General features: G+C 45.8%; 1 protein-coding gene and 1 long non-coding RNA gene across 7 annotated transcripts in view; one reads left to right on the plus strand and one right to left on the minus strand.

The window, feature by feature from the left end:
- The window catches only part of LOC144068766 (uncharacterized), a 227,688-nt gene that overhangs the window by 26,432 nt on the left and 181,847 nt on the right, over positions 1–19,409 (plus strand). The gene's annotated exons all lie outside the window — the stretch shown is intronic.
- The window catches only part of large1 (LARGE xylosyl- and glucuronyltransferase 1), a 63,352-nt gene that overhangs the window by 11,399 nt on the left and 32,544 nt on the right, over positions 1–19,409 (minus strand). For all 4 annotated transcript variants that reach the window (XR_013298311.1, XM_077593638.1, XM_077593637.1 and 1 more), the window contains 5 exons: positions 12,738–12,924; positions 9,035–9,318; positions 6,462–6,544; positions 3,127–3,250; positions 2,781–2,952 (listed from right to left, as the gene is read on the minus strand). Coding sequence is in view for 3 of the 4 variants with exons in the window: in XM_077593638.1 (XP_077449764.1) it covers positions 2,781–2,952; positions 3,127–3,250; positions 6,462–6,544; positions 9,035–9,318; positions 12,738–12,843 (769 nt within the window). In the remaining variant the exon portion in view is untranslated. The remainder of the gene's footprint in view (positions 1–2,780; positions 2,953–3,126; positions 3,251–6,461; positions 6,545–9,034; positions 9,319–12,737; positions 12,925–19,409) is intronic.

Here is a 19,409-nt window from a genome sequence, read left to right on the forward strand (position 1 = left end):
GGAGGGGGAGGGAGAGTGGGAGGGAAGGTTGGAGAAAAGACGCTGTTGAAAATCAGCACGTGCAACAATTGTGACAGTGCAGCCTTAAAACACGGCATGACGACAGGGCCGCTTTTTGCTAAGTGCAATGTGGGCGAGCACACAGGGAGCAATCGACCCAGGGGGTGCACGACAGACCTAAAAAAAAAATCATTATTTTGGTTTCTATGATACCAGTTATCCATGTCAAGCTACACGCACCATTGCCTGGCTCAACCAGCATATGTATTTTAAATGTATTCTATTGGATTTTTCGTAGTTCAAGGTTTTGTGGAATATATATTATTTTTTTTTAATGGTGGGATTCTTTAACTAGGACGCAAAATTAGCCAATGACGGTCGCCGCCGGCTCATCTTCTTCGTCCCGCCGCCCTTCAACGGCGAGCGATGGGCTAAAAAGCTTTTTGGCCGCGCGGCAACTGCCACGTCTCGCACTTAGCAAACAGCAATACGCTAAGTGGCGTTAATTCAAGGACGGGGAGTTGGCCGCCTAACTCGCCCGCCATGACGGCCGCTCTCGGCGGGTGACGAAAGACAGACTTGGCTACGAGCGCATTCCAAATGTGGAAGATTTTGCCCAGGGGGAAAAAAACGGCGTTCAAGCAATAACAACACACAAAATGGGCACCTGTTAGCATGAGATTAAAAAAAAAAAGCTAACAGGCTGTCGTGGTCATAGACAAAAACTGATTCCATATACCGTATTTTCACGACTATATGGTGCATCGTATTTTTAGCCGCAGTGTCAGTAACGAGTGCTATTTCTGTATTTTAAACGCACAAAGGACGCACCATTTTTTTAGACGCATATATGTTATATATTATATATGAATATCTAACCGCAATGGCGCTGGCTACCGGAAGCAGCCCCAAACTATTTTTCCGGTTTCCGGTGCGCAGTGACTGCTGGGATATATAGTTCTTACACCCACACGCTAAAAACAAGTTTTTAAAAAGGCAACGGAAGCAAAACTGAGTTCGGTTGTACCTTATTTAGCCATTTTACAACTTACTCACGTCATCATCACCCACAAATCCATCAAAGTCCTCATTTTCTGTGTCCGAATTGAACAATTGTCCAAATGAGTCATCGAAAACGCTGAGTTTTATACGTTCGTCCAGGCGGCCACAATCCATTCGCAAATAGTAGCTAGCTGGTAGCTAGCGTCACTTTTCCAACGGTGCTTTGTCAAGCTGTATTGATGTCGATGTATACAGGCCACAATCCATTGGGTGTATTGACAAAAGAACTACTACATATCCCAGCAGTCACTGCGCAGTACTTTGTCTACAGGAAAATAGTAGAGTCGGTGTACCCTATCGACTGATTCATTTGATTTTATCCACATAACAATTTTAGTATTGGTCCATATATAAAGCGCACTGGATTATTAGGCGCCCTGTCTATTTTGGAGAAAATTGAAGACTTTTATGTGCGCCTTATAGTCGTGAAAATCCGGTACAAGCCCCAGCCAAACGGTGAAAAAAAAAAAAGTGTACGATCCGTAAAATCCAGTCCATAATGAGGTCTAATCAGGGCGCTCTTTGATGGCGGTGGCGCGGTTCGTGTCCTTTTTCTCTCTCATCTCGGCGACTCATGCATTTTAACGCCATCAGCGGACCGTATGCGCGCACACACTCGCCAGGCGCAGGCGGGCTCCTCATCAAAGACAGCCGGCGCCTTTTTTTGCGAGCGATAAAAGCAGCCTCACCATTTTTCGCGTTAACAGAAATAGACGCGGACGAACCCCAGACGGATCCGAGGCCGTCACCCTTAATGTCGTCGCCGTCGTATGTTTATCTTTAACGTCGTGGCCGTCATATGTTTACGGGAGCGCGCGACGACAGCAGTTTTGACGAGAGACGTGGCGGGCCGACCAGACGAGAGGCATCACGCTCCGGTGACGACGGATCGGACCGCGGAAATGAGGGGTTTTTGACCCAAGCGCCGCCATCCGCCTTCTCCTAATGGATCGATTCCCTTCCATCGAGGCCGACGCGGAAACAAGAGTTACCGCTAGACGTGGAGATTTTCAAATTGATCCAAGATCGTTGTTTTGGGGGAGTGAAGACTTCATCGGTTGAAAGCGTCTAACTTCAAAAAAGATTTTTCGGATATACATATTGTTGGGGTTATTCTGGGATATTATTATATATGTGAATATTAATCATTATATGTATATGAGCTTTATTTCAATTTGGGACCGAGCAAGCTCGAGGTCACTCTCCATGGCAGCTGGCTCCGAGGACATTTAATTGTTTTTAGGACTATTGACTCGGACAGGACACCATGTTCCAGGCCGAGGACTGCTGATCTGAGTTCGCAATGAAGATCTGTGAAGGACTCTTAAATTGCTTTGACTTGGATTCCGGAGCAGATGGCGATAATCGAATCAACTTCCGAAAATACTCGCATATTGTTTCAAAATACTGTCGCTCGGTTTACCTTATATGAAAATATGTATGCTTACTTGTGCAAATTCTTACGCAGTTGTTTTTGGTTTCCGACCCGATATGCAATTGTTGTGGCAGTTGTTTTTTGACCTTAATTGTGTTATTCGGTTAGCTTATGCAATTGTTTGAATCAGATAACCTTAAGTGTTTTGATTATGCGCGACTAAATGGCGAGGACGAGCCAGGACTGATTCTCACTTGCAAGTTAACGCCAGAGATGTGCCCGATGCCTTCCTTGTATTGTTTTATATTATATTAAAGTATACCTATAATAAACCTATCAGTACCTCTGAATTTGTGAAAGACGGCCCAAAGCTCGGCGATGTCCGTGGCGAACGTGATGTCCGTGTCCAGGACGATGACTTTCTGCAGCTCCGGCGGAAGCGTTTTGGTCAGCACCAGCTTCATCAAACCGTAGATTCCGGAGTAATGCTTGTTGGGGATCCACGACACCTCCGACTTTGGGAACAAAGGGGCGAGAGGACACGTGAAAATGGACACGCCATCTTTACTTCTCTTAGCCTGTGCGTCTACGTATATACGTCTTGTTTTGGGTCATTTGTGTGGCGATATTTCAAAGTGGTTAAAAAAAAAAATCTCATCTCATTTACTGAACCCGCTTATCCTCCTCACCTTCAGCTCGTCGGCGTCGTAGAAGTCCACCCGGACGGCGGGGACCATCCAGGTGTGGAACAGGGACGACAGGATTTGCTGAGCTATGGAGTCCGTGATGAAATGGAAATGGAGAGGGTTTCGCCTGTGGACGAAAAGACGGAAGGACGGACGGACGGACGCCAGCGCCCAAGATTCAATATGTTAGAGGCCGGTCGGCTGGCTTCAAAGCGTTCTTTACTTTCAAATATGCCACAGTGATAAATTCAGGTAGCGTCTGGAACAAAAAGCGCGCTTCTGCTTCGCTTTGAAGAATATTTGACGGCAAATGCGCTTTTCACACGACAAATCGTGGCCTTTAAGAGGAGAAAAAGATCAAAACACTCCCAAACTCAATCACATTTATTACGCTTCGTTGTGTATTTTGGTTTTTTTTAAATGCCTAACAGAACAAGCTCATGTCGCTAAGGATAATAAGAGTTTTTTTCAGGAATGTTTTGAGAAACCACAGAGTCACCCAGTCGGGTCTTTGGACAATTTTAGGACATTTTTGTCGAGTACACTTATATACTTACCGTATTTTCACGACTATAAGGCGCACTTAAGTCTTAAATTTGCTCCAAAATAGACAGGGCGCCTTATAATCCAGTGCGCCTTATATATGGACAAATATTAAAATTGTTATCACGATAAAATACAATAAATCAGTCAATAGGGTACACCATCCAAAACGCCGATGAAGCCCGCACGCTACCAACGACGTCCACCATTAGCCCAGATTGTTTTTTTTTTGCTCATCTAAATATCGTCGGGGGGGCCTTGGGGGAAACGCGCCGCCGCGAAGGAGATGATTCATCAGACAGGACGGTCCCGGCTTATACAAAAGAGACAATAAAGTCCGACCCGCCAGGAACGGCGTCTTTTATCCCGGGACTGCTTTGAAATGAGATGAGACAGCTTAAAGGGATTTATGCTGCTAAAAGCATTTTCCACAAACACCGACGTTGGCGTCGAGGAAGGCGCCGGGGAATTGAAATCAGGTCAAGAATTACAGATGCCCAACGCCGGCCGCCGGCCGCGCCGTCGTCGTCGGAGAGCACACGCTTTGCGAAGTTCGTTAGTCAAAACTGACGTTTGAAACAGAGCGTTTGACTCCAATGAAAGGATTTCAAATCATAAATCCATTCTACTGATGATATAACATGGCACCATTCAAACTATCAGATTCGATCTTTGACCTTTGGGTTTATTCTGGGATGTTACTATATGTTCATTAAGCATTTAATAGGTAATGAAGTTATAATTTAATTTGTGCTATACATTATGTTGGGACCGAGTAAGCTCGAGGACACTCCCCCCCCCCCCCCCCCCACAGCTGCTTTCGAGGCCAGTTCATTGTTTTCAGGACTATTGACTGAACAGGACACCATGTTCCAGGCCGAGACTGTTGATCTGAGTTGGCAATGAAGATCTACAAAGGACTCTTAAATTGCTTTGACTTGGATTCTGGCAGGTGGCGATCATCGAATCAACTTCCGAAAATACTCGCATTATTGTTTAAAAAATACGGTCGCTCTGTTTACCTTATAAAGAAATTATTAAGATTACTACAACAAGTGGAAAGTAACGAACTGCCCGAAAACGCCGTGAAATTCTTTCACAAACAAGTCAAACACAAAATATCAGGGTCAGGAAGGATGGGGAAAAAAAACTCAATGACATGGGATGTCAGGATGTACCGGACCTAAATGGATTGCGGCCCCAGATGTCATTGTTACACCACACAGATTTGCCCCTCGGCTTTAACCCCGCCCCTTTCAAATTGGCATCGGAATCAAGGTCGCCAGCGGGACTTGGGGAATTAAAGTCTCAATTTAATACCGGCCTTGGACCCGAAATGGCGGCGGTAATACGCTAGGACAGATGGTGGCTGCTACCCAAAGACCATCTCCAGCGCAAAGTCCAATTCCCCAGAGTCCGCCTTCGCTAGAAAATCTCTCCCTAAATACAGTGATGACGGTCACCGGGATGGCGTTTGGCCACGCCAAAAGTGGATACTTGAATCTTTCTTTGGCACGGCATTATCAGTCAAAAAGTGGCTCAAAGACTCGAGTGGGCAACCGTTGGAAAACGAGGCCATTTTGGGGCAAAACCACAGTACGATAGGGGAATATATCACAAGCGGGCAACAACGATTTGCTGAACGCCGCCGTTCCGACGCCGCCAATCGACCAGCCATCTCGTCCAATCCCATCGCGGCGAGTATACCCCTCCCCTATCTGATGACAGGCTAACGACGGGCTCCATCTCGCGGGGTGCTGTCTACTCCAATGCTTGTCACTCCGTGGCCAAACGTCCGTGAGTCAACATTTAAAGCCCCCGTTTGATTGGACGTGCTCCGCGGGCGTGTGAATATTAGCCGCGCGATGGGTGCTTGGTGGAAAAGAAAGGTCAACCCTGTCCAAATCCAAACACATCATTTGCTCGGAGGCTAAAGCGCATTTGTTTGTCCTGTCAAAGTCGCCTCCCGTTAGCTTCACGCCGCCGCCGCCGCCGCCGCCCCCATTCAGGTCCAAATCACATCAAGGTGTCCAAATGGCGAGCATCAATAACAATCGGCGGCGACCTTGGCGCCGTTAACGCAATCTTCACGGAGCACCTTCCGTCGGGAGGCCGAATGTCGTAAAGCATCCCTTTTCAGCCTCCCTCCCGCCGTTAAGTGCGCTTACGGGTCGGAACAAACTTTTACGGTGGTTTGGGAAGGCCGGTTCCGCCCAAATAAATCTGGCCTGCCATTATTGCGCATTAGCCGGTGGCAAACGTTGGCTCGCCGGAGGCAATTTGTCAAAAGTCTAATGGACGGAAATGCCGCGGACGCTTGCCCCGATTAGGAAAAGTGCTGGACCCCATGACTAAAATGCGCATCGACGAGAACCCGCCCCGGTCGAGCCGAACCGAGGCGACCTCTCGGTCTTTTAGCCACCCGCCAGAGAGCTTTCCCGGTCTTAAGTGCCAGACCGTAATGCACTTCATCCGGCTGCGATCCATTACTTGCAAAGAGAAATTCAATGAAGCAAAGACGCCATGGCGTCAACTATCTAGCAACTATTTTGTTGCTGACACGCTTCCTTATTTTCTCCGCTCTGCTGTTTTTCTGTGTAAATCCCGCAGTGGACGTGGTGTTTTCCCCATTTTTTATATATTTTTTTAAATGGCAAACGTGTTGCCAGAATCAACAATTCCCCTGCCAAGTGCCGCACTTCATTCCCCCCCGCCCCCAATTGCTTTAAGGCTCTTCCATCTAGGCTGGATCGATAACTAATCGCTTTCTCTTCATAAAAATACAAGAAGATTACCTGTGGAAAAGGACGGATTTGACCAGGGTCACCACATCTCGGCTGGCGTTGTACCCGGCGCACACGATGGCCACGTGGATGGTCTGCGGAAAAGGGGAAATGGAAGAAGACACGTGATTGGACGGGTGCTAAAAGCCTCTCGAAAAAAATCCATCGTGGTTTTATGTCACGATTGCACCACTCTCGTCTCGGTTCAAAATCTGTCTTTACGCGTGGGTTTTTGGCGGAAAACAAACAATAGATGCCCGCGCTTCCACTCCCATCCAATAGATGGCAGTACCCATCCCTGCCGAAATAAGGAGTGCGGTGAAAGATGGCCATGTTGACCCTAACCCGCAAGGATTCTATACATTCTTTGAGACAACAATGTTTACTTGAGTGCTATACGAGGGTTTTTTACCCCCTCAAAATTCGCAACGAATCGAGTTGAAATCAAATCGTGACCTGTAAATGGCAGCCTTACACACGCAGAGCAAAAAGAAAACCAAGCGAACAACAACAACAATAAAAGCAAGACTCTTTCCCGTGATCATCTGTTTACTGGCGCATGCCGACACGGCGATGAAATGCGATGGCTGACAAGCGTGCTGTGTTCCCCCGCCAAAGTTGCAATATGTGGGTTAATAATGCAACCCTGTCTTTAGGGAAATAGTGTGTGCTGTCTGCAAGATTGCTCTGGGTTCACTCATATTATCAAGTGGGATCAAGCCATTTTGGGGGGGGTTCTGCGCCGCCAGAAGGGGTTCAAGCATTTGGACCAATCACGGTGATGAGCGCCGAGGATAATGATAATATGAACGCAAGGTTATTGCTGTCAGTCAAAATGGCAGCAGAGGGTCAGACGTATGACTCGTTTTTTTTGTCCATCCATCACCGTGACAGCAAGGGGCGTGGCCTTGACTTTTTAATCGGCTGCGGAACGCGCTTTCAAGGCTTGACAACTTGCAAAATTGGTCAAATTTATCAACGGCGTCGAAGGAAACCGCCATTGGACGCTTTGGGCGAGCCCCCGCTTTCTGATTGGACGGCGTGACTGCTGTGGGAACTTGCATTTTTGGTCATATGTGACTTTTGGGGTCTTTTTTGGTGGTTGGATCCCTTACCTCAAATATACACTATTGAGTGACATTGCATTATTCTTTTGGGGAAGCTTAATAAGATATATTTTTTTTCTTTTTGACTGTTAAAGAATAACACACGACATTTTTGATAGAAAATGTACTCGTGGTGTTTGTGCTTATGGAAATGAAAGCTATTGTGAGGATGTCGAGCTTCCCTCTTTTATACGCCCTCTTATTCTGTAATATAAACTTTTGTAGGCGTATTAAAAGAACATTTCTCTGCTATTTACACGGACAAGTCGCTTTTGCATTTCACGGCCCTGCTGTAAAATAGGATACATTTATAGTATGGCGGCTCTTTGCAGACTCAGCCCCAAGGAGACAACTCCAATTTTAGCAGAAAATGCCATCTTGACATGTCAAAATTCACAGTTTTAGCCACCCCGGGCGTGCTAGCTAGCGGGGTCAGGGCGGCCCGGCTCGACGTTGGCCCTTTTTGCTCTCTCCACTTCCATCACAGAAGGAATGGCGCCCAAAAGACGGTGTTTGAGCGACAAGTGCGAAAGACGTCTGCGCTGACGAGACGTCGTATGAGGACACGGCGCAGCCAAAAGTGAGAAAGCACAAGATGTGCCGTGCCTCAACAATGCGGAAAGAAAATCAGCCGCTAACCTTCGGCAAATGTACCGTATTTTCACGACTATAAGGCGCACATAAAAGTCTTAAATTTTCTCCAAAATAGACAGGGCTCCTTATAATCCAGTGCGCTTTATATATGGACCAATACTAAAATTGTTATCATGATAAAATAAAATGAATCAGTTGATAGGGTACACCGACTCTACTATTAAAGTACTGCGCAGTAACTGCTGGGATATGTAGTTCTTTTGTCAATACACCCAATGGATTGTGGCCTGGCGATCGGCATCAACACAGCTTTACGAAGCATGGAAAGCACCGTTGGAAAAGTTACGCTAGCTACCAGCTAGCTACTATTTACGAATGGATTGTGGCCGCCTGGACGAACGTATAAAACTCAGCGTTTTCGATGACCAGTTTGGACAATTGTTCAATTCGGACACAGAAAATGAGGACTTTGATGGATTTGTGTGTGATGATGACGTGAGTAAGTTGTAAAATGGCTAAATAAAGTACAACCCAACTCAGTTTTGCTTCCGTTGCCTTTTTAAAAACGTGTTTTTAGCGTGTGGGTGTAGCGTGCAAGAACTATATATCCCAGCAGTCACTGCGCACCGGAACCCGGAAATAGGCTGCTTCCGGTAGCCAGCGCTATTGCGTTTAGATATTCATATATAATATATAACATGTATGCGTCTAAAAAAACGGTGCGTCCTTTGTGTGTTTAAAATACAGAAATAGCACTCGTTACTGACACTGCGGCTAAAAATACGATGCGCCATATAGTCGTGAAAATACGGTAATCTCAATCTGGTTTTTATCAATATGCTCATCCTGGACATCGTGTGCTTTCTTAGGAACGTCAAGTCTCACCTCGCACTTGTCCACGGCCGGTCGGCGGACGCAGTCCGAGCCGTTGGCGGCGTTGGCGGCTGCGGCCTTGTGGGCCTCGTGATCGCCGGTGCCTTCCTCGGAATGGGCTCGACTCCGATTGGCGGCGTAGGGGAGGCGCGACGAGGAGCTCCCGGGCGGCCGGCTGAGTTGGCGGCGCAGCGCCCGGTTCTCCTCCTCCACCGCCCGCACCCGCGACTCCAAGGCCTGCCGCTCCCCCGGCGTGGACGACTGGCTTTCCGCCGGCGACAGGGCGAGCGGTTTCACTGCAAAGTGGGAAATGACAAACGCTAAAATCAATATTCAGCAAGTAGACATTGATTGACACTGTTACTGTTGTATATTGCTTTAGAAAATAATATAACAGTACATTTAAATCCATTTTTTCTATAAAACCCTGATTCAGCACAAAAGTAAACATGTTTTTAAACAACATATGTATGGCCTTCATCATGACATTTTCTCTGTTCTTAGTGCAAAAACAACCTGCGCAAATCCAGGATTCAAAATGGAAAATGAAAAAAAAAACATCTTAAACTTACACCAGTCCAAAAGACAAAATGACGTTTTTCAAGCTAGAACTGCGCAACAATACGATACTATTTTTCTTTGGGCATTTCAACTTTAAAGTCTTGTCTTTAGATCCTTAAAAAGATACACAAGTTGGTCAACACGCCCAGCTTTCGGCACACTCCTTATATTCGGCGGATTGCAAGCCCCTGGCAGCTCAGTGCTGCCGACTAGTGCGCGGGAGTGGTAGTGTGCCCAGCGTATATTTTCCACACCCGTAAGGCTCTTTACAGACGGATTTTGAATGGGTAGGAGAATCGTACATAGCGACGCATCCACGAATCCAATTTTCGAAGGCCTTTGGAGCCGACTTTTCCGCTCTCGCTTACTTACAAGCGCCCGGCTTTTACCCACGCCTCCTCGCCTCCCTCTCGGAAATGATCAAATGGAAGCGAGCGGCTTCGAACAGTCAAAGAGGGATGAACGTGTCGCAACGGTATATCTTTGAAAGCCGAGCCCCAGAGGGAGCTGAAAGGCTGAGCTTCATCAAAAAAAGACATATATATATATATATATATATATATATATATATATATATATATATATATATATATATATATATATATATTTATATATTTATAGACACAGAGAGAGAGATGGTATAGGCACAGTCGTTCTCTCCATCCCGGAGAAAAAAAGGAGAGCTTCACGTCGTGAAGTATTGATCTGCTCTGGGAAATTTATGACACGAATTCATCCGTGGTTTCGGGGAGCGACCGCCCGACGGCTGTCGTCGGGGGTCCCCATTTGTAGCGGGCTGTAACATAAACCGTGGTGGTCCTGAACGCACCGTGCGCTGGGGAATATGCTAATCAACTCCATTTTAAACTTGACATTTGTCTCCACGTGTACGCTGGATTCCGTCCCGGGAAAATTACTGGACGGCTGCTTTTTTTTTTCTTGCTGATAATGGAATTTTTTTCCCGGCCTTCTGCCGTGATTTAAGGTCCTCAAAAGGCGGCCTAATCCCGCAGAAGCGGCAGTCCGTGACCGTTCATCTGCGGGGATTTTGACGGCGAGAGACCATTCCTGAAAAATACGCTGGACTTTCAGGACTACTTTGAGGAATTTCAAGAGATTCCATAATGCGTCGAGACCCGAACATAAGGCCGATCCACTTTGATCTTTGAAAAATGCGTGGCGCATCCTCCCGTGTCCGTCGATAGGCGATCGTTACTGAAGATCAACAAGCTTTTGTGGAGCCGCGTCCAGTTCCGAGTGCCTGGCCAATAAAAAGAGGAGGAAGAAATGAGCCGGGATACAGATAAAAATGTCCGCCAGTAATTTAAGGAGTTGAGGGAAGCAGATTTTTATATGACTAGCGCTCTGATCAATTGCCATAGATACTCCCAGCAGAAAAGTTGGCGCCGGGGCAGAGCGCCACGTCTCACGGCCAAGAAGAGGCGGGGCTAAATACAGTTTTGTTGTTGCGGTCCGGGGCGACCAAAAGACCGGCGACCAAAAGACCGGCGACCAAAAGACCGGCGACCAAAAGACCGGCGACCAAAAGACCGGCGACCAAAAGACCGGCGACCAAAAGACCGGCGACCAATCGATCGCACACGGAAACCCGTGTTGGTTCGGAGCATAGCACGTTCCTGCGCCGATTGTGGCGTTCCGAGAGCCTCTGGCCAAATCATTTGTCTTCTTATTAAGAGGCCAGAATAAAGTGATCAATGAGGCCTTTTTCATTAGCTGCGTTTGGCCTGCGGGTTTGCGCTCTCCAATGGGAAGGCTCTCTGGGGGCACATTCCATTAACTATTGCTAATTGGACTTCATTACAAATCGGCGGAGCGGCCCGATGAATGCGTCTGCAGACACCGACCATTCGGGTCTGACGAACAAACATTGGTCTCCGCCGCCGTACTCACGGTAGCCTAGCGTCGGCCAGTAGTATTTTGTGTTTCTGCCTATACCTGGGAAATTTGATCAATGTATGTATTAACCACCAAAAGCGTGTTTTTTGGGGGGCGAAAATTCAAACAAGCCTAGCTTGTTATTGATATTGCATTGTTTGCCCTGTTGAATAGTTGAGAAGTTGGAAAAAGAAAAGATAACACAAGTTATGACTGTATATTGAACGAGTGTAATTGTACATTATGTTTTGGGTTCTAATGTGTTGATAATATATACATATATATATATTTATATATATATATGTATATATATATATGGGTGTAATTGTATGTTATGGGTTTTTGTGTTGATTGATTACAGTTAAGTTGGATTGAAGAAACAACAACGTATCACTGTTGTGATTATTTCTCTGTGTTTTAAGATTAAATGTAGGGTGTAACAATGGCACTAAAACAATTGTTCTTAAAGGTAATTACAATGAAACGGTACTAAACAAAACAAAACTGAGCCCCAAGTGTACTAAACAGATTTAGTCGAAAGTGACTAATCGCAGTGTTTTAGTGCCCACATCCACAGTATAGAAATAACCATAGTTACTGGTGTAGGTGTGGAGAAGGTGGGTCTGCGTCAAACCCCCCCCCCCCCCTTGCTTGTGTTTTCTATTGATAGGCGCAAACATTCGCAAAGAGCCTCCAGCGATACGAGCCATACTGGTGACTCAAGCAACAATTTCCAGAGAAATACACACTAATATGCCTGCAGGCCCGTCGAGCCTGGGGTCTTTCAAAATAAAAGAAGAAGAAATCAAGAAAAAGTCTTTGACCCAGGGCGGAATCATGACAACCGCTTGATTCCTCAAAAGGAGGATCACTAAAGTGGAATTAGAACTGAAATTTGCCAAAATAATCCATCTTTTTCATTGCCGTGTCTTGCATGAGTACTAGGCTGCGCCTCACAGTTCTCAGATGGTGGGTTTAATCCCTGCTGGGTTACGACTTTCCCGTGTGGAGTTTGCATGTTCTGTCCCTGCCTTAGTGGGTTTTCTCCAGGTACTCCCCCCCGGGGTGTTTTTGGTTTCGATCTAATATGAGATTGTTGTGGCAGTTGTTTTGTGACCTTAATGGTGTTATTCGGTTAGCTTATGCAATTGTTTGAATCAGATTACCTTAAAGGTTTTGATTATGCGCTGACTAAATTGACCATTAATTTTCCCTTTGAAAGTTTGCCAAGTGGACAAGTCCAGTGCAGTAGCCTTACCTTGAAAGCTGCCCACGGACAGGTAAAGCCAGGTGAGCGCCGGGATGAAGAGCGCGGCCAGGGAGGCCGCCAGGAACTTCCTGCGCCCGCGACACATTCCCAGCATCCTCTGGACCCGACGCGACGCAAAGAGGGTTGAGCTGACCTCTATGTGGGAAGAAGCTGTCGCCCGGAACCATTCATGCTGCTAAAAATGGTGAGAAAGAGAGAGAGAGAGAGCAAAATGGGTTAGACCACGTCCGCTTTGTGATATTTTGGCGCCACGGCTCGCGTCAAAATCGCACCGTGATGATCCTATTCCCGGAACAAGTGTTCACGCTGGCGACCGTAAAAAAAAACGGACGGCCAAAGGCCCTCTTAAAAAGGCCGACTGGCCGAGTCGGACTTTTTTTTTTGCGTTAAAGGAGCCGCTTTACGGTCATTTCCAGACGCGCTTTTGTCCGATGGCTCCCAAATGCCACGCGCGGATCCAAGACAGATGGGAAGCGGCAAATTGTCAACAGCAATTTGGACAAAAGTCCTTGGCTCTGCAAGGTCACAATCTGGCAGGCGTTTTATTGATTTGTCTCCAAAGCTTGGGCTCGTTTCTTCTTTAATACGTGCGGAAATTCCATGCGCAACATTAGAAACCAAAGACTGAAGTTTCCTTCGGTGCCACGACGTGATATTCATGGCGACCGACTAGCTTTTAATCCCGGCCGAGAAAAGGAGTCGGTCGGAATAGGAGCCGCTTACCGAAGAAGCTGGAGTCAAAGCGCTAAATTAAAAAAAAAATTAAAAACGTGGCGGTTCGAGTACTTCCCCGTCCATCAAGGACGCGGGGCCAAAACTTGAGTGGAGGTTAAAAGAGGTGGATGGCAAAAAAAAGTCAGTGGAAGAAGATAAACGATTGTTTGACAAGCCAACTTGATTCATCGGGGTGGCTCCTTGATCTTTAACCCCTGGAGATGCGCCGAGATTTATACGTGGCAAGCCACTCGCGTAGTCCATTAGCATACGCCGGCCGGCTAGGCTCAAATGTCAGCATGGACGGGCTCATCGGAAAGGACCAGCGACGCTGCTTTGGCCTCCTCCATTATTTCACTCTTTAAAAACCTTATTCAAGTCTTTGAAAAATGCAAAATGCTGACAAACGGCGGCCAATGTTACGAATGACAACAACAAAAAAGATTTCTATCTATTTATACATAGAAAACGACAACAACAACAAAGAATTCTATCTAGACATAGAAAATTAGCACTCATTCTATTTCTATCTATTTAGACATACAAAAATAGCACTCATACTATATATTGAAACCCCTATTAAAGTCTTTAAAATGCAAAATTGTGACAAACGGCAGCCAATGTTACAAATGACAAATCCGAAAAAGATTTCTATCTATATTTAGACATAGAAAATGAGCACTCAATCTATTTAGCACTCATATACTATATATTACTCTTTAAAAACCCTATTCAAGTCTTTGAAAAATGCAAAATGGTGACAAACGGCGGCCAATGTTACAAATGACAACAACAACAAAGAATTCTATCGATTTAGACATACAAAAATAGCACTCATATACTATATATTAAAAACCCTATTAAAGTCTTTAAAATGCAAAATGGTGACAAACGGCGGCCAATGTTACAAATGACAACAACCAAAACAATTTCTATCTATTTAGACATAGAAAATGAGCACTCATTCTATTTCTATCTATTTAGCACTCATATAATCTATATTACTCTTTAAAAACCCTATTAAAGTCTTTGAAAAATGCAAAATGGCGGCCAATGTTACAAACGACAACAACAACAAAGAATTCTATCTATTTAGACATAGAAAAATAGCACTCCTATACTACATATGACTCTTTAAAAACCCTATTAAAGTCTTTGAAAAGGCAAAATGCTGGATGTCAAGGACAGCAGATAAATTCCCTTTCACTGTCGAGCATATTTGCTTATTTTTATTCAATCTTCAGCCATGACCGTTTCGTATTTCATCTCGCCTGGCCTTCCTTTTTCATTTTTGATCGAACTTCGATGCAAGTTTGCCGCGGAATCTTGCGATGGCGGAGATGAAAAGTATTTACGGCGGAACAATGCAGCGAAACGCACCACAAGATGTTGTTAACGTATTCAAAATTCTCATTTCTGCCGTCAAAGAGCGGCGCAACGCGCCATTTCATTTACGCTAATCTCAAGTTTTAACAGCCGCCGGAGTAAAAAGCCAGATCCTCCCAAACTTTGGCCACGCCCCGCCAAAATGGCCACGCACCCCCATTCCACGCCGTCGGCGTTGGATCGAACTGCATTTGAATTGCGAGCGATAATGGCTTCTGAAAGTGAAAGCGTGTTTCAATTATCTACGTTGCCGCTGTCTTTAATCATTTATGAAAGGGAAAGTAACAATGTTTGTTTGTTGTGGGCTTCCACGGCTTGCACGGCCTGGCACGCCGGCGCTCGCTTGCTCGCATCCTGCGGGGAGCGCTAAATATTACCTTTAATAAACCGCCAGAGATAATCCGCCACGTGTAAACAGAGTTTGTTCCGCGACCTTTGAAAGGACGCCGCTGTATCAGAGCAAAAAACATTACGATTAGTGGAGAGGTCACGGAAAGCCAATGGGACACGCTGCTTCCAAATGCAGTATTTTACAGGCTAGAATTCTTTTTCAAAGTTATCATTTATACCTTTTCTTTTGTTTTGTTTTCACTCTGTCAAAACAGTTAATATATAAGATTAAGAAGTTTTGGTGTGTTATTCCCTATTTTACTATTTGACTATTCACTTCAGTAAAAAAATTTAAATCGCCGTTGCAAGGTATTTCACTGGCCACTAGGCGGCAGTTCAATGATAGTACACAGAGGGATTTTCAAAGGCCTAATCATAGGAAATAGACAACGTAAAAAACGGATTGACGTGAATACGTTGCTAAGGAAAACAGTCGGCACAAACGGAGCAAAAACTACAGAGACGTGTTGTATTGTTTTGTATAAAAAACAAAAAATAAACAGACACGTCAAGCCGCGCAATTCCAAACAAAGAGAAAAGACATTGCACTCTGGCGACATGCTAGCTGTCGTCTACTTTTAGCTTTATTTACAACGGGAGGCTCTCTCGGAAAATCGGACTCGACGAAGCGGCTTGGGAAGAAAAAAGAAAAAGGAAAAAATGGCAAAGATCTTGTGACTCACGATGCAAACAAAGCGGCGCCTCGCTTTCTGGCGAGGCGCCATCTTTTGCATTTGAGCAAAGAAGCCACACACCATTGCGCGGGTGTGACACGCTATTTCCAACAATGCACCCTTGGCCATAAAAGCAAATACGTCAAGGTTCCATCCACAAACAAATAGCAAACACTTCAGCGTTTAAGAGAGTTCAACGCCTGGTGTTTTTTTTTGTCACTTGGAACGGAAGCTTTGCGTCGTCGATCCCGCGGCAATTCTTGCGCTAAACCATCCGCCGCGGGGTGCCCGAACGTCATTCCCGGCGGGCGCCGTCAACCGACGATTCTCGTAAACGCTATGGGGAAAAACGGCTCGGCTCGGCTCGGCGGTGGTTTGGACACGGGTTAAGAGACCACGCGGCTCGGGTGCTTTCTTTTTGGCAACCGCCGCCCAATTGGATGCAAAGCCACACTGGAAAAAAACTCAATTCCGTCTCAAATCCTATTTGGCGCATCGGCTTTAAAGTTCCAAATCGGCGCTTTCCATGCTAGTTGACACCAGAGCGCTTTCGAGCGATTTGATCGGGCGCTCTTTTTAACGGGAATATTGAACGGCGAGCGTCTTTACGGCGTCAAGACGCTTTCCAGGGTACACGGTCGATTGGTCGCCAGTCTTTTGGTCGCCGGTCTTTTGGTCGCCCGGAAGGTAAGTGATAATTACCATTTAAATCGTTGCTCAAATACCCTAAATACAAAGTGCGAATGACTATTTAGTCATACTTAATGTCCTAGTAATTATTAGGCTAAAGAAAAGCTCAAAATTTCCCGGACTTTGATTGTTTTTTGTTGGAGAACTTGTTAAGACCCTGACTGACGTCGCTTCTTAAAGGGACAGCGCATGTACATACAAACTCTTATATATACACTCACACGGCTATAGACCGTGTTGACATCTTGTTTTGTCGCCGGTCTTTTGGTCGTCGGTCTTTTGGTCCGGGTTAGGCCGTTGTCGCGGTCAGGGCGACCAAAAGACCGGCGACCAATCGACCGCACACGCTTTCCAGGTCGCTCTTTCTACGGAAGGGGAAGGCCTACGGCGACGCGTACTTTCAGATAACGCCTCAAATTAGGCCAGTGAAAGCCGACGAAGAGCCCCCCAAAAAATCCGTCCCGCTTTGCCGTCAGAGTTCAAATAAAACTTTTACAAACGAATCCGAGCGCAGAGGGTGACGTGAATAAAGAGCACTTCTATCCCTTTTGACGCCAAGGTGAAGATCAACCGCGACGCGAGACAGCCGAGGCTTTTGAAAGCCAAATAAAATAAGTGGAGAGATTAAAAATTCCGTTTAGAGAAGATGAAATGATTTCCATTCTCTTAAATGCCGGGGGGAGGTTTTGGCTGAATTGGCTCGGGGATGCAAAGTATTCCCGATCTGGCACGTCGAAGGAAGCTCGTATGAAGAAATCCATAACTTTTTTGCCTCTTCCATCAAAAAATAGTGACAATCAAAAGATTGAGCAAAAGCGGTTCAGAAAATTATTTGGTATTATTTTTTTGCGATTGAGAAAAAAAAAAACTGCATCAGAATGTAAGATAAGATTGTAAGATAAAATGACAAAGTCGCTTGGCAATTGCTTGTTCATATTGTATCAGTTTTTGTAAGTATAGAAACATCGATGTCATAAGAAACTTGCCCAAAGTTTGGTCGTTGTCATGGAGACTTGACACTGATTAATCGGACTTTGCCCAAAGTTTGGTCGTTGTCATAGAAACTATACTATATCCTGTTTGCCTATATGAAGACTGACCCACTGTTCAGAGTTGCAAGGACAACAGACTGTGAGCGGTTCACAGTTGTTCGAGCTCTCTCCCCATCCTACAGTCTGGTAATAAACCTATTTCCTATTAAATTGATCTCACTCTTTCTTGACCTGCTCCTGAAGTTGTATTACAGATCTATCACAGAACCTCCTTTAAAAGAACTCAAAAGGAGGTTCTTTGCCAGCTTTTAAGGTTTCATCACACAATTTAATAGCCAATCGATTGTTTGCCGAGAACGAAAAGGTTCCGCTCCCGCCGGAAATATTCCTAAAGGCTGATTCATTCTGTGCTACTCCGTTTCTTTGCTCCGGTAGATTTGTGATCAATGTGTCAACAATATGCTAAATGATTGGTGGTACCCTGCCACCAAAAACAACCCCCCAAAAAAATCAATGAGCGCCCACGCCGCCTGTCGCCTGTCACCGCTCGCATGTTCCCATCATTCATGATGTCAACAATGACTGAGAATGACCACGGTGGGATTTTTTTTTGCCATCTTTCGCCATCTGGACAAAAGTGGAACCCAGCCAGATGCCAGCCATTAAGGCGCCCATTCCATTGGCGTCGCTACGTTTGGAATTCACCTCCTGTGAGAAAAGAAAAAGCTATCCCTCCGCAAGTCAAACAACTAGTGTAGTGTCGGGAAAAGAATCGAGTCCGATCCGAGTGGCGGAGTGCACGGGAGGGGGTGAAAGAGCCTTCAAGTGCAAAAGGCAATACTAGCAGGGAAATGGGAACTTCAGATTGCTATTTCACATTTTTGCTCATAACGTGGCCTGTTTCTGAACGGCCATATTACCTTTTCATTTTTATTTTTGGGGGGGTGGAACTCTCGGGATGGAAAAGTGGTGGGTGCGCCGCCAGCTGCCAATCCGACGCCGACAAAGGCAAAATATGGAAATGGAGTCTGGCGACGAGGTTGCCAGGTTGCTCGCTGACAAACTCCTCCGGGGCTTGACACCGTTTGCGCAGCCTCCCATCTGATTATTCACGTCTAATTGTATAAGATTAAGAAGAAGAAAGAATGACGACAACAACAACAAAATGGAGATTGATTTCCCCTCCTGTTAGCCATCTTTGGCTGCCAGGAGCATCGTTTTGTCAGGTTTTCGCCTAGCAGATATGCTATAACTCTGGCGGTAAGGGCAACAACGCTTGCAATTATTTTGAAAGGTCCAAACATGGCCCCGCCCACTGAAGACTGACACTCGGCGAGCCGGCGTTCCGAAGACCGATTTCTGTTTTTAGTCTGGTGGCCTACTTTTAAGCGTTGTGGCCTGGATTGCTGGGTGCTCGGGGAATACGCCACCCCATAATAATTGGAACCATCGCTTTGAGTGTCAAGATGTCACGTTGAAGGCGGCGGAAGGAAGGCACGCACGCGGTTGGCGGCGTCACCACGCCACTGCCCGAGGAGTACGCCAATGTCAGCGAGGATGACATGATAGCTAGCGTAGCGTAGCGCCCTGTTTTTGTTTTTACTTTTCCCACTAAAAGTTTTCGCTCGAGTGGTTCACATTTAAAAGTAACACATTTTCAGGAATCTGTGACCTTTGGTCTTGTATACAGACGCTCCCCTACGAACATTCGAGTTACGAACAACGGTACAAACCAGTGTGTGTTACTTATACAAGCCTTAAACATACAAATGCACTTATATAAACCTTCAATATACTTATATAGGCCTTAAACA

Source organism: Stigmatopora argus, chromosome 23 (genome assembly GCF_051989625.1).
Source record: "Stigmatopora argus isolate UIUO_Sarg chromosome 23, RoL_Sarg_1.0, whole genome shotgun sequence".
Classification (NCBI taxonomy): Eukaryota; Metazoa; Chordata; class Actinopteri; order Syngnathiformes; family Syngnathidae; genus Stigmatopora; species Stigmatopora argus.